Source organism: Rhopalosiphum padi, chromosome 2 (assembly GCF_020882245.1).
Source record: "Rhopalosiphum padi isolate XX-2018 chromosome 2, ASM2088224v1, whole genome shotgun sequence".
Taxonomy (NCBI): Eukaryota; Metazoa; Arthropoda; class Insecta; order Hemiptera; family Aphididae; genus Rhopalosiphum; species Rhopalosiphum padi.
Window position 1 is genome coordinate 17,085,208 of NC_083598.1, and position 13,988 is coordinate 17,099,195.

Below are 13,988 nucleotides of genomic sequence, written 5' to 3' on the forward strand. Positions count from 1 at the left end.
TATGGTATCATTCATTCAAATTTTGAATTGCGCTTTCATTAAGCATGTAAGTGTGTGATTACAAAATGGATGTAATATTGTAAAAAAAGGGTTAAACATCTTTAACCAGGAGTTCTATATATTTAATACTAAACACAATTACATAAATATAGTATTTTAAAATTTCGAACACGTAATTATTTGATTTTTTTCATAATTTTTAATAATTATACAATAATTCCACGTTCTAAAATGTAACTAAGTTTTTTTCAAAATGTTTCAATAAATCTCCTCAGAATCGTAGAATTGTTTAATGCAATGATATGAATTTATTATTTATCGTATTATGCTTTATTTTTACTTTTTTACCTAATAATAATGAAAATCAAATTGAACATTTGAGGAATAAAACTATTGTATTATAGGTACATATTATATTATAGCTAAAACACAAACAATACAAATTGTTCCCCTACCAACGGTTTTTATACCGGTTGAGCTATACGGTACACCAAACACAAGGCTGTTAGTACGATTACTCCCACATTTACTAAGTCTTGTTGGTTGCGCGTAACAACAATTCGGCGACAGCTGTAGCATGATTATTACACCGTAGGCGATGTGTGAGAGACAAACTGAGGCCACACAATCGTCTGTCGCATTGGCGAAGGACATATTATCATATAATATTATAGCCATATATTATACTTATTCGCTTGTATTATTATTTATTAGTTTCAATATCATTACCTGTATGTAATATACTGATATATTGAATTTCATAATATAACGCATACAACGAATATTTTACAATATTTCAAGACTGTTGGATATAACATATTAGATAATATAAGTATATTTTTAAAGAAATATTAAGAAGTAAAACAGTACAAGTAGCCAGCTGGCAACTTTAAAATCATTAAAAAAAATCATTACTTTAAATTTTTCACACACCATTTAATAATTATTGATTATTACCCAAGTTTAATATATATAAATATGTACTAAATGAATATTTTTTATGTGTTTTAATTTATATAATATTAAAATTACAATATCACATTATATAATTTAAAAATTAAAATACCTTTTATGTACCTAATGGCTAATGTATCCAAAAAACTGTAGGTATTTAGGTTTTCACTAAAAATCAAAATTGTATATTATAAGTACTTTAAAATTAAAATAGTATACATAATTTATAAGTAGACATGTTTTTTCAGTAGAAACAAAATTGATAATTAAAATATTTATTATTTGAATTAGAAAGCTTGTTGTCATTTGAAATTATTATAATATTGTATTATATACCTATTATAGCTATTATAAAACAGAAAAAATAATTATTCAAATTTGAATAATCAAGCTATCTAGTAAATTATATTATGATTTAGTTGGACAATAGACGTTATAGGTACAAATTATATATTCATTGTACAAATACTTCGAAAATTGTACGATTAGAATATAATTTATTTACTAAACTATCTAACTTATACTTGCTATACCTACTATTGATACTCTAAAAATATAATTGTCATTATTATTAATTTCGACTACATTTCATTATTGTCATACTTCGCTATTTTATACATAATACATACAGAGCATTTACATTTTTTTTAAATTAGAAGTTTTGACTATTTATCTACTACTTACTTTATATAGACAACTAATATACTTATATACACATCATATTATTATTATAAAGAACATTCGCGACAAATTGAATTGCAATATCGTACAAAAATAATTACTCTCATCGAATCCATAAAAAGTCAAAATACACACCACTATAAATTATAATTATTTTAGCTACCAAAAGTTTAGTATATCTAGTATATATTATATAGGCAACAATTAAGTGAAATTACGTCGTTTATCTAGTAAAATTAGGTCGAATTATACGTAATAATAAATAATAGTAATATCTCGTTCGCGTATCATAATGAATATAAGAGTATAAGACAATATTTTCTGATCGTATTAAGTTATTCGTAGTGTACTGTATTATTAAGCTACAATATTTTAAATAAATAAAACACACACTACATAAACAGAGAATTTAATTACCCGGGCACGTTTAGTTTAAATTCGCGGTAGTCGTAGTGATAACAGTCGAATGTTTACCAGATCAATATATTAGTACACACGCGTAGTGTATTTTACTATTTGTGTCTGTATACTGTATAGTACTCGCAGCGTTTTTGCTTTTTTGGGGTCATTATGCACCGCAAACACGTGGTTCAACGCTTCGACGGCGGCGGTCCTGCGCTTCGGCGAAAGTGAAACTTTTATTGACGTTCACCGGTCTTAGGCCCGGCACTCTGCAGTGTGTACACAAACAACAACGGTATAATATCCGTGCAAAAACACGCAACTCACGAGATCATAAATTAAACGTGTGTTAGTCAAAATGCCTAGATCGAAAATATATTAACACAGACCGCCGAGTCGTTCTACGGTGGTGAAAAATACAAAAAACGTTTGAATCTTATATTATTTTTAAAGCTGTATAGTGCAGACGAATTTATGTTATATACGTAATGTTTACAATAGTTTCAATTCGACAACAAAAATTGTACGTCTGGACTCCGGAGGCCCGTGAGTAGACGACCTTCTTATTGATAACACAAACGAGTCTGTATCATAAATCAAATTTACAATTTTCTATTTATTAAATTACGCGTATGCCTACGTTTTGACGCTGCGTTTTCACATTTTTTTTTTTTTTTATTAAATGTGATGGCATTTAACTATTATAATATGATTTTCATAATACTTCAAGTATCCTTCGTGTTGTCAGCCTTTATAGCTGTTGAAAAACATTAATTCCATGTTATGAGTAGGACACGGTAGCTTGGTTCGTCATACTTCTTCAGTCGAAGTAATCACTCTTAAATTCGTTTCCCATTTAAAAACGCAATGGATTCGGTAATTTTCGACAAAGTAATATTGCCTACGGTTTCGGACTAATCGGTATGGTCATGCTCTAATTAATATCATCGCCCTCACTAGAATTTGTCACATTTCAAATAAATGTAGAAATTATATCATTTATATTTTAAATAGAATGCTCAAAAAAATACACACATACATTTAATATATCTATATTCTGTAATCTGTATAATATAATATATATTATATATTATATTATATTACCAATTATTTTTTTATTATGTATGGAAATATAAAATTATTTAATAAGTATGTAAATTATGTATTTATTTTTAAATAATCACTGAAAGCTTGTACGATTCTACGAATACTTCTATTTTCTACACAGTTTTCTTATGATATGTGATAATGAATTATCATATAAAATGTCAAAACAATATTATTTCTGATAAAAACAAAAAACCATTGAGAAACCCAAACTAAAATGTGATATATTAATTAGATGTTCCTACAAAAACTGTGGTGATATTTCGATTAAAAAAAAAAAAAATCAAGTATATACTAAAATGCCTTTGACTTTATTTTTTTAGTATAAAACTATTAGATTAGTATAATGTTATGAAGAATATTTGTAAAAGTTATCGGATGTTTAGTGTAACATTTCTTTGCACAATTCCGCCTATTAACAACAAATCATAATGTTACAGGCATTATAGTATTATTATTATACACAGCGCTAGAAGTGGATATTGTGAGAAATGAGTGGGAATATAATAATAATATTACGATTTTCCTGACTTTCTTCGATCATAACAAACGTCTACTGTCTAGTAATAGTACACGTTGAGTAGCATTGTTGTTAGGCATTTCGTCTGCTGTTACATATTTCGATGAATTTGATTAATGGGGGGCAACACTGTGCAAAACATCTCGTGTAGAACCGGCGTTCTACACTTTGAACCGGTTCTCCGGCAGCCGGGCGATCAGTCGACAGTTGTTGCGTACCTAATGTAGTAGTATATTACTGTATTATGCTCCGCGGCCAGTGTGTAACGATGTGTCGTTAGTTTATTTATGATATCTACGTAAATACTTAATATCTACTTTATTTTTTGAAACTATTAATTCTTACCACATATCATACGCCGAGTAAATTGGTTTGAAAACCTTATCGAGTGCAATTGATAAAGATAAGTGATAATATGTGTTGAAGGTGGGGAAGAGCTTTTAACATGGACAGGCCCAAGAGGCCTTTATTTTCGTTAAAAACGACGAAAAAAGATGAACCATCGTCACAAGATAAGGTGCCTACGAAAAAATCTTTCAAGGATAAAGTAGATTTTTTTGAAAAGTCTACCGATTCTAAAGATAGTCAAGATGCTGGTAAATTTCGGATTAATTTTAATTACTTTAATTTACTCCTGTTTTCTGCAGAACGACTGTGATCAAACGTTGTGTTGGTACAAAATCTATTGTAAACTAGAATATAATATATTAAATACAAGACACGTTATTTTGTAGTGGCATCACATCAACATATTTTCGATTCTACTAGGGGGTCAGGGGGAAATACACATAATACATAATATTATACCTTATGTTATATTGCTTTATAGCGTTGTGTGTGTGATTTGAGTAGAACTTTCATGCAGCTCTTACCTATTTAAGATATCCCTGTAGTATTCCATGAAATTATGAAAAACTTCAGAGAAAAACGTCATTAATTTATGGCCCATCCGTCAGTTAACACGGTCATCGGTTATTCAGCTGTTGTAATTTAGAAAGTTACTGAGACTCAATATTTTAAAAGATTATTCATTTTATAGTATCTATTGTTTATAATGTTTGTATATAGTAGATGTGATATAAGTTTTTGCACAATTTTAAATATTTTGGGGCTGAGAAATAACAACTTTTTCTATGATAAAACAAACTGTGAACTATCTAGTATAATATCTATACTTGTTTTACCTACTAATTTATAGAATAACATAAACAAACCATTTTTGTTACATAATAATGATAATGTTATTAAAATTACAATGATAATAATTAAAAATAAGTATAATAATAAAAGGAATGGTGATTTTGAAAAGACAAATACCTATTACAATAGTACTTACCTATATACGTAATTATAATAAGTAAATTAATGTATATAGATAATGTTAAATGGTAGGTACTTCTGCGTTTAAACCAGTGATTCCCAACGTGAACGGTACCGCTCTAGGGGGCTTTTAAAATGTTGAGAGGGGCGTTTTACTTAAGGGGGCACTAAGGAGAGCGATCCTACAGTTACTTTCATTTTTATTATTCATAACTCATTGCAATGAAATGGTACAATGTATAGGTACCATAGGTAATATAAAGAACTATGTAGATTGTAGATATGCATAAAATGTATGCACAGTATAAGAATTTAATATATATATAAAAAAAAGTCGTTTGTAAAGTTTTTACTTAAATTAAATTAAATTTTTTTTTAATTTATCGTGTGTGAGTGGGGTTGAGATTTTTGTAAACTTAAAAGGGGTCTTGAGTAAAATAAGGCTGGAAAACACTGGTTTAGGCCAAATTCGATATGAAATAATAAAACAAGAATTTATAATATAAATTAAGCATCGGTATAATATTTTTAAACAGATTTAAATATTAATAGGTATGTATTTATTCTAATAATTTAAAGACCATATTATATACAATACAAAGTTACAAATGTAATAACAATATAATTTAATTAATTTTCGATCGTTATATTATAATACAGTATGATTATATTATGTTTTAATCAACAGCTACAGATAGATATTAAATATTAAATGTATTTTACGTTGTACTTCAGATTTTACAAACGTGCTATTAAATTAATTCCTAAGAAACATAGGGAAAAAAATACATTGCACAGGTCAATTTAATTTGTTTTAAAATCATTGTTAATCGGTACTTTAAATGGATTTATGTTTGATTTAAAATTTTTATTTTTTTATTTTTATAGTATAATAATAAAAATTGAAAAAAAATAATACTAAGTATTAATCGTGGATTAAATTCTGTTCTTTCGACTTTATAAATGATTTTAATCTAATTTCAGTTTAAAATATTGTCATAAATATGCAACATCCTTTTAATCTATGTCAGGCAATCCTTTTTATGCCTAGAAACACCAACAATAGTATACTAAAACTTTCACATTATTAGTGATGTGATTTACAAGGTTCTGATACTATGTTAAAATTATAATTTTAAAATACTTTAATATGAATACCTATACATTTTTTTTTTTATTAGCCTACCTATAAAATATATATTTATAACCTAGTTATAAATGGTTTCAAGCCGGGTATTTTGAATTACAAAAATTATTTGGGTTAAATTTAAAAATAAGTTTTTTTTTAAATAGATGTTTAATTATTAGTATTATTTCTTATAAATTCGTTTATTAGAAAATAGAAATACATCAGGTTCCGTTATTTGTATAATAATAAATTAAAACGATCGCTAAACATCGATTAGGAATTACGATAATAAAGTACTATATTTTTTGCAAAAGAAAAGCAAGCTTATTATTATCCTGATACATGAATCATATAATTATATATATAACGGCTTATTAAACCGGTTATAAGTATTTACTTTTTTTTGTCTGTATAGAAGGTATTGGAAATTACCAGGTATTTTTTCATTTACAGTGCGTGGTCTTTTAATTTTTTTGGTATTGCAAATTTGATATTTTCTATAACATTGTCTATCACTTAAATTATTATTGTTTTTTAATAAGTTTGTTAAAAAATTATCAGAAAATACTCATTTATTATTAAACCCGCCAAATATAAAACTCGCAGTTTCGCTATTTTAAATTCAGTATTTTTTACGAAGAAAATGTAAAATTACGAATTAGTTATAAAAATATATTATGGACTTATAATGTTTCTCTCATAAATATAGTTGTATAACTAAATTGACCTTTAATTTTGTTGATAAAATAAATCTAGCTAATAAAAACAACCATTTAAAGTATTCGCAGTAAAAAATATAATTTGAACTCTTTATCATTTGTATCTAGTAAAAAAACTTAATTTATAATTTGATAAAATAATATTTTCAATGCACGGATAAAAAAATGATGAAAATAGGTAACCGCTTTGATGTAGGTAAATGTAGTAAATGTCGAGTTTACCTCGATATTGAGTAAGTCGGATTTAATGGATTATTGTATACGAAAAATGATGCTGAGCGAATATGGTTTGTCTGCCTTTTTTCACTATACAAGTATATTTTATAATATATATTATATTGTAATTTATTTTACTATTAGTAGTTTTTTTTCGCCGAAAACGTTACATTTATTATAATGTATTTAATGCATTATGTTGTTAATAACTTTTAAGTCAATGCCGACTTATTATACCACAGAACGGTGTGAATAGGTTCATGTTATTCGCTGTATAATCGGCAATATTTCAATATTTTTAAAATGTCCTTGTGATATGTATATAAAATGTAATTATGGGCCTACGTAAAAGTTTCAAGACCCCGTAAAAAATATTTTTGAATTACAATAAATTATAAATCATTAAAAATAGTTAAAAATCTAATCTCGTCCAATTTTGAACTTTAAATGTTTATACAAATACCTATTGTGTTTATATATTTTTTAGATTTTTTGGTTCAATATGAAATACTTATGAGGAACCTAGCTCGTACTATAAATTTTCAAATGTTAGATATAAATATTAAAATTTTCAAGATTTTTAACTACAAAATAATTTGCAAATTTTCATGATTTCAGATTTCATAAAATTCTAAATTAAAACGCCCATAAAAAAATATTTTGGATTTAATCTTATATATTTTTTTAATTCCTTTCATAAAAACTTTTGAGGAATCCTGTGTTAAATTTTTAAGATTTTTTTCCTAGCTAAACAATTTTTATCAATAAAATGTTTGCTTAAAACCCCGTTTTTTCCAATTATTAAGAAAAGTATTCAAAATAGTGAAGTAGAAGAGTTAAGATATTTTAAACAATTAAAAATATATACATTATGTTATACATTGTTACATTGAATATTGATATTATAATATCAATACATTCGTTGCTCTGCTCAAAATCTAAAATTCTATAAAATTTGTTTTACGACAATTTAAAGAAATAAATACATGTATATCCATTATCCGCCATATAGGTACTCATATTTGAATTCTGAAACTGTTTATCATTAATCGGTGATCACATGGTCGTTAATCTATAGGAGAATCAACTGTATGTATTGAATACAAAAGCACGCATTGTTTTGAATATTATTTAATTGTTTAATTTTGTAAGGCTTACACTTTCGCTTATTATCATTGAAAATTCTTTTGTATTTTGGTAGATATTTCAATAGGGAAATTTTACTAAGTGATAAAAATTCAACACAACAATACGTATTAATGTATTATATACCAAACCTATTTTTTTTTAGATTATTACAAGAAAAATTATGAAATAGCTAGTAAAAAAATTTGACCCTTCTTATAGGTTATTAAAACAAAATATCTCTCTTGTAAATATATAAGGTACCTATAATATTGTAAACGTTTATCACACTTATTAGGTGTTGCTACAGACCTGAGTCTATATGAAAAAGACGAATTGTATACAAATTATTCAAATGTTATGACTTGATGAGTTTACGAATATTATAACAGTTGTAAATTTATGGAATTCTGTGGGGTTTACGAGGTTTGAAATAATACGGTCCTGATGACAACACTGGCGACTGGGGAGTATATGTATAATTAATTACAATGAATGTATTATTTTTATTTATTATTTTTACATTATCTATATGTAATCCTTAATCGCTTAATTCTTAGATTTCCCTTTATCGATTTTTAATGTTTAGACGATAACCTAAAACTGATCACCAAACAGTATACGACATCTAGTCCGTATATAGCGTAAATGGGTTACGACTTATGACCTACTTAATTCAAATATATTAGGTGTTTGCGCGCCACTACTTGTATTACGTATTCTCTTAATTATATTGGTACTTACATACACAATATTTAATTAACCGATTATTATTTATCATAATATTCGATTATCTAACTATGCAAAGTAATAGAATTTAAAGAATAGTATATAATATATATACGTTGCTGTTTAGTTCACCACCAAATTATATAAATAATTCAAAGTGTAGTATTTGTACGCAAATTTATTTTTATTTCATCCTAGAAGTTATGCTATTCTAATTTAAGTAGTAATGTGCATACTGTAGAGTGCATGTACACTTGTACAGTTAAATACATAAAATTATTTGTTACTTAGGCGTGTTATTATTTAAATAATTAAATATTCAATTGTATTTCTTAAAGCTATAAAACAATTTCAGCTTTAAAATAAGAAATAATATTTCAAATATTTGTTTATAATTGTATTTAATGAAATAAAAATGTGATTTTATCTTAAAAGCGTTTACCAATAAACGATAAGTTTATTGCATTTTGTTAAGAAATCATAATTATTATTTTATTTCAAATTATTAGGTATCTGATTTTGTACCCAAAACATAAATAGGTACATTTAAAAAAAAAATGATTAAAAGTATATATTAGCATATACTCTATCAATTCAAGTATTAAAAATTAAAACAATCGATTTAATACGAAAAGTATTATACGATTGTGTTTCTATCAAATTATAAAAAGGAAGGTACTTTGAGACTCAAAGTTCGGGTAACTGTTTGCAGTCGTCACGCACTAAATTATTGTTTGAGGTTATACACTTAAAATTTGAATAAACAACACTCCACTAAAATATATTGTCAATTGTGCTATACGATGTTTAATATACCTAACCGTATAAGTACATCTTTGTATAATAATAAACTATAATAATATAGATAGAATTATATGAAAATATTTTAAATTGGTAAATTATTCCTAATAAATTATAAAGTGCATATTTTTACGCGGACTTCGATGGCTTCAATCGTCGTTGTCGTTGTTCGCCAACCAAAATTAATGTTGTGGATGAGAAGTGAGGTTAAAAGTATTTTATTTTATTAGATCGAAATAATAATATTATATTATATAATTATTGTACACTCACTGTATCATTGGCCGAGAGGTCCTCATAACAGCTAGTCGTGGCCTTTGGCGCCAGTCATATACGTCTGTGTACACGTTTTAGAGATTAGTTATAGAATTTAAGTGAATAAAATTGAAAAGTTAGAAATATTGGTAATTTATTATATAGTTTATATTTTTATAGATACAATTTGGCAAACAAAGGAAAATTTTTTTTCACAAAAATACTTTGATATTTGTCAAATAATATATTTACATATTTTATAACTATGTTCAACTAATGATCACAGTCGTAACTCGTAATGAAAACAAAGAAATAAAATAAAACTGATGTAAACTTTTACTGAGTAGCTGTTGGTGGAGAGGGATTACGTGATGGGTCGGGTGATGAAACATTTGAACAAGTACTCGAAGAACGCGATGTATACACAAAAGATGGCCGGAAAAAAGGCAAAATGGTCATCGTGAATATGATAACAGTACACAAAAGTGTAAAAACTATTAGTACCCCTGAAGCGAGTACCCCCGTTGCCAAACATTCGTTATCATTTGATCGAGAAGGTTCAATGAGCAGATCTTCATCCAGAGATAGTCTTTCATCCCCAAATACTTGGAGAAAATCGTTCGTCGGTACTCGGTCACAATTCGACTTACATATTGAAGAAATAAAAAGTAAGCAATATCTTGGAATATTAGATGTTTAAAAAAGTTATTCATATTCATAGCTTATATAAATAAAAACACTATCTATATTAAAAGAATATGTTTTGTACAATTCTTTTTTTTAAATAATTTATGTATAGCCTATTCATTGGTAAACAACTACTGAACTATCTGAATTAAGATTTTTAATATTTTTTATTTCTTTATGACTTAATGAGTTTTTTGAGGGATTCCAAAACATACATATACGTTTTAAAACGAAATACACATTCTATATGAATACGATGTAAGCTAAATCAAATATAAAGTTTTTATTTACATACCACATACATACCACATACATTTATACTACATTTGTATGAATATCATTTTATTATTAATATTATTATTATTATTATTTCTCTTGTTCGGAAAATTAATTATTAAAATTTCTAATTGTGTCTAAAAATTAAACATAATATGTAAACAATATAATTCCTAGGCCTCCACACGAGTACCCACTGAGTGAGGACTAGTAATCATTTTGTTATGATACCAATAAAAAAAAATATATATATATATATAGTATATACAGATATACCTACATATTAGTATATATAATAATATCGAATATTTATTATCTGATTGATTCTTGTCAGAAGTCTATTTTAGATTAATCAAACTGATATTTTTAAACTAATCATTTAGACCTATAAATTATAATGCATAAAACAACAAAATCACACCCGTCGATTAGTGGAACAATATATTATAGGTATATATTTATATTAATATATTATAAATTATATTATGCTTGGATTATCTATTAATTAACAATTGTACCTTTGTTATCAAATGATGATTTTTATTATTCACCTATAATAAATATACAATCGTTATAAAAATCCTGGTCAAATTAACGATTAAAATTTAAAAATTTTCAAAAATATTTTTTCAAACACACTGTAATCTTTAAAAATTTATTGTAATTCTCAAAACTGTGAAAGTTTTTAAAATTTATAAACATACGTAATTATGTTTTTACAAAATTACATTATATATTCATTATTCATCGTTAAACATACCTATATTCTATAATGGCATCACTGGGATTGAATTATCTAAATGTAATCGTAGGTTCTGTATATTACACAATAATTACACTATTCAACATTCGTGGTTTATTCATTCTGCTAATAGATATATACTATTCTATCATTATTACTAAAGTTTATTAAAAGTCTATTGTTACTAGAATTTGTTATTTTTTTTTCAATTAATTTTAATCCACTCCGTGTCAAATAATCTGACATACATAACGCTATAATATATTAGTATAATCCATATAATATATGCCTGATTAAAAATCCAACCGTAAACCAATCTATTTATAGAGACTGACATTAAAATAGCATCAAATAAGTTTAATCAATTTCAGTGGACTTTCAGAAAGTACATTTTGTGCAGTTTATATATATTATTATCTTATTTATAGCTGCTGTCCCCGGATGAAATAGGCTATTGTGAAATCATTCACTGTCCAGTTATTCAGCCAACATAAATAAAATCGATTGAAAGTTCAAGTGGTATACACTTGTGGACACATTTTTTTAAATATGGTGATTGGTGACAGTACAAGATAAATTAAAATAGTATTTCTGAGAGTTTTATATAAGCCTTAAATTATTTGACTGTCTAATTTAATTAAAACTATAATTTTAAGTCATACATATCAAAACACTGATGTTTTTAATAGATAAGATTATTAAGTCTATGGAGGCTTCTCGTAAAACTTGCTCCGTGTATCCAATTATTTATGTAGATATCTACTCTATGTCTTTGGTGATGTAAGCTCTTAATAACGTGACCACAGTTAAAAAGTTTTTTCTTTTTCTAAAAACATAATATGTTTAAAAATTATGATATAATAAAGTATACAATGTATCCGATAATAAAAGTAACACGAGATATAACAACACATTTAGGTACATTGATTTGGTTTATTTTTTACTACATTAATTTTTGAAAAATTTTAATTTTAACTTTTTTCTCTACATGTGAAGCAAAACAAATTTTCATGTTGAGATTTGAATGAGATTATTTATTTAATTAACTGAGTAACCTAATATATACATTTTTCTATCTTAAAGAATTGACTGATTTAGAGTAAGTTAGATTCAAACCATTTACAAACTGTTTAAAAATATATATCTAGATTTAGATTTTTATTTAAAAAGATGTTTTAGTCAAAAAAAATAAATATTTTTTAATACTTATGCTTTGAAAAAAATATTAAAAATTTGAAAATGAAATTAAAAATAAATATAATAGTAAGTCATATTTATTTCGTAAAAAATAATCCTATCAAATTCAAGGCCATGCGTTCCAAATATGTTGTGTTACCTTTGTTGTTGAACACACTATACATGTATAGATAAACTTAATTTTTTTTTTTGAATAGCCGATTTTTATTTGATGCCTTGTTTATTTATTAAATTTTTTTTAGATGTTATGATTAAAACAAATTTATTTTTAAACGATAACCTATATAATATATTAACTATTAATTTGCATATATATTACGTACTAAACGTAATTACTTAAACGTGTAATTATACCTTATCGATTATTTAAACCTGTTTAGATATGATAACAGTTACAAATATAATATAATTTAGCTAGTTGCTACTATACTTACTGTGAAATGGATACGAGATTACTGAATATTTCAATGATATTATAATATCTAATATATAATAATTGTATGTTTTATTTAATTGCTAAATTTTTATATTTATATAGATAATACGTATATCCATCTAATTTTTTTTCTTTAACGAAAACGTCATAATACTTACTTATATTTTAAAATATTGATTGCGTTTATAATTTTACTTATTTGTACTTGATGGTTTTAGAAAATCGTCCCTTTTTAAATTGTATTATTCATAAACTAAAATACTAAACCGGTTATTGTTATAAATTTAGTTTCAATAGAACGTCTTGTGCAAAATGTTACAATTGTTTATGGTAAATGTAGTTTTTTTTTTATATTTTCATATACATAGTATCGCCATCATTGAATGTATAAGTATTGCATGTCTGTGACTCGTTTCTTATTAGTTTATTCATTATTGTTAAAAAAAGTTTTTAAACGTCAAAAGATTACCGTTTATCTAATTAAAACACGTATTTAAATCTTAAAGCTTTATATACCTTTAAATATATACATTAGGTTATCCGTTAAAAGTACATTTGAATACATTGATTATAATCTAAATAAAATACGTAGGTTGTGACTTGTGGGTATGAAGGTTTAAAGTAATTGGTTAAAATACCAAAGTATTTAAATTAACTATTCTTTGTCACTCATAAGATGCTTATTCCAGATT

At 25.5% G+C, this 13,988-nt stretch overlaps 1 protein-coding gene across 1 annotated transcript in view; it reads left to right on the forward strand.

The window, feature by feature from the left end:
* Positions 1–3,858: 3,858 nt before the first annotated feature.
* LOC132919542 (muscle-specific protein 300 kDa) overlaps positions 3,859–13,988 on the forward strand; it is a 135,809-nt gene continuing 125,679 nt past the window's right edge. The window contains exons 1-2 of the mRNA XM_060981223.1: positions 3,859–4,260; positions 10,306–10,626. Coding sequence (XP_060837206.1) covers positions 4,110–4,260; positions 10,306–10,626 — 472 coding nt within the window. The 5' untranslated portion in view covers positions 3,859–4,109. The remainder of the gene's footprint in view (positions 4,261–10,305; positions 10,627–13,988) is intronic.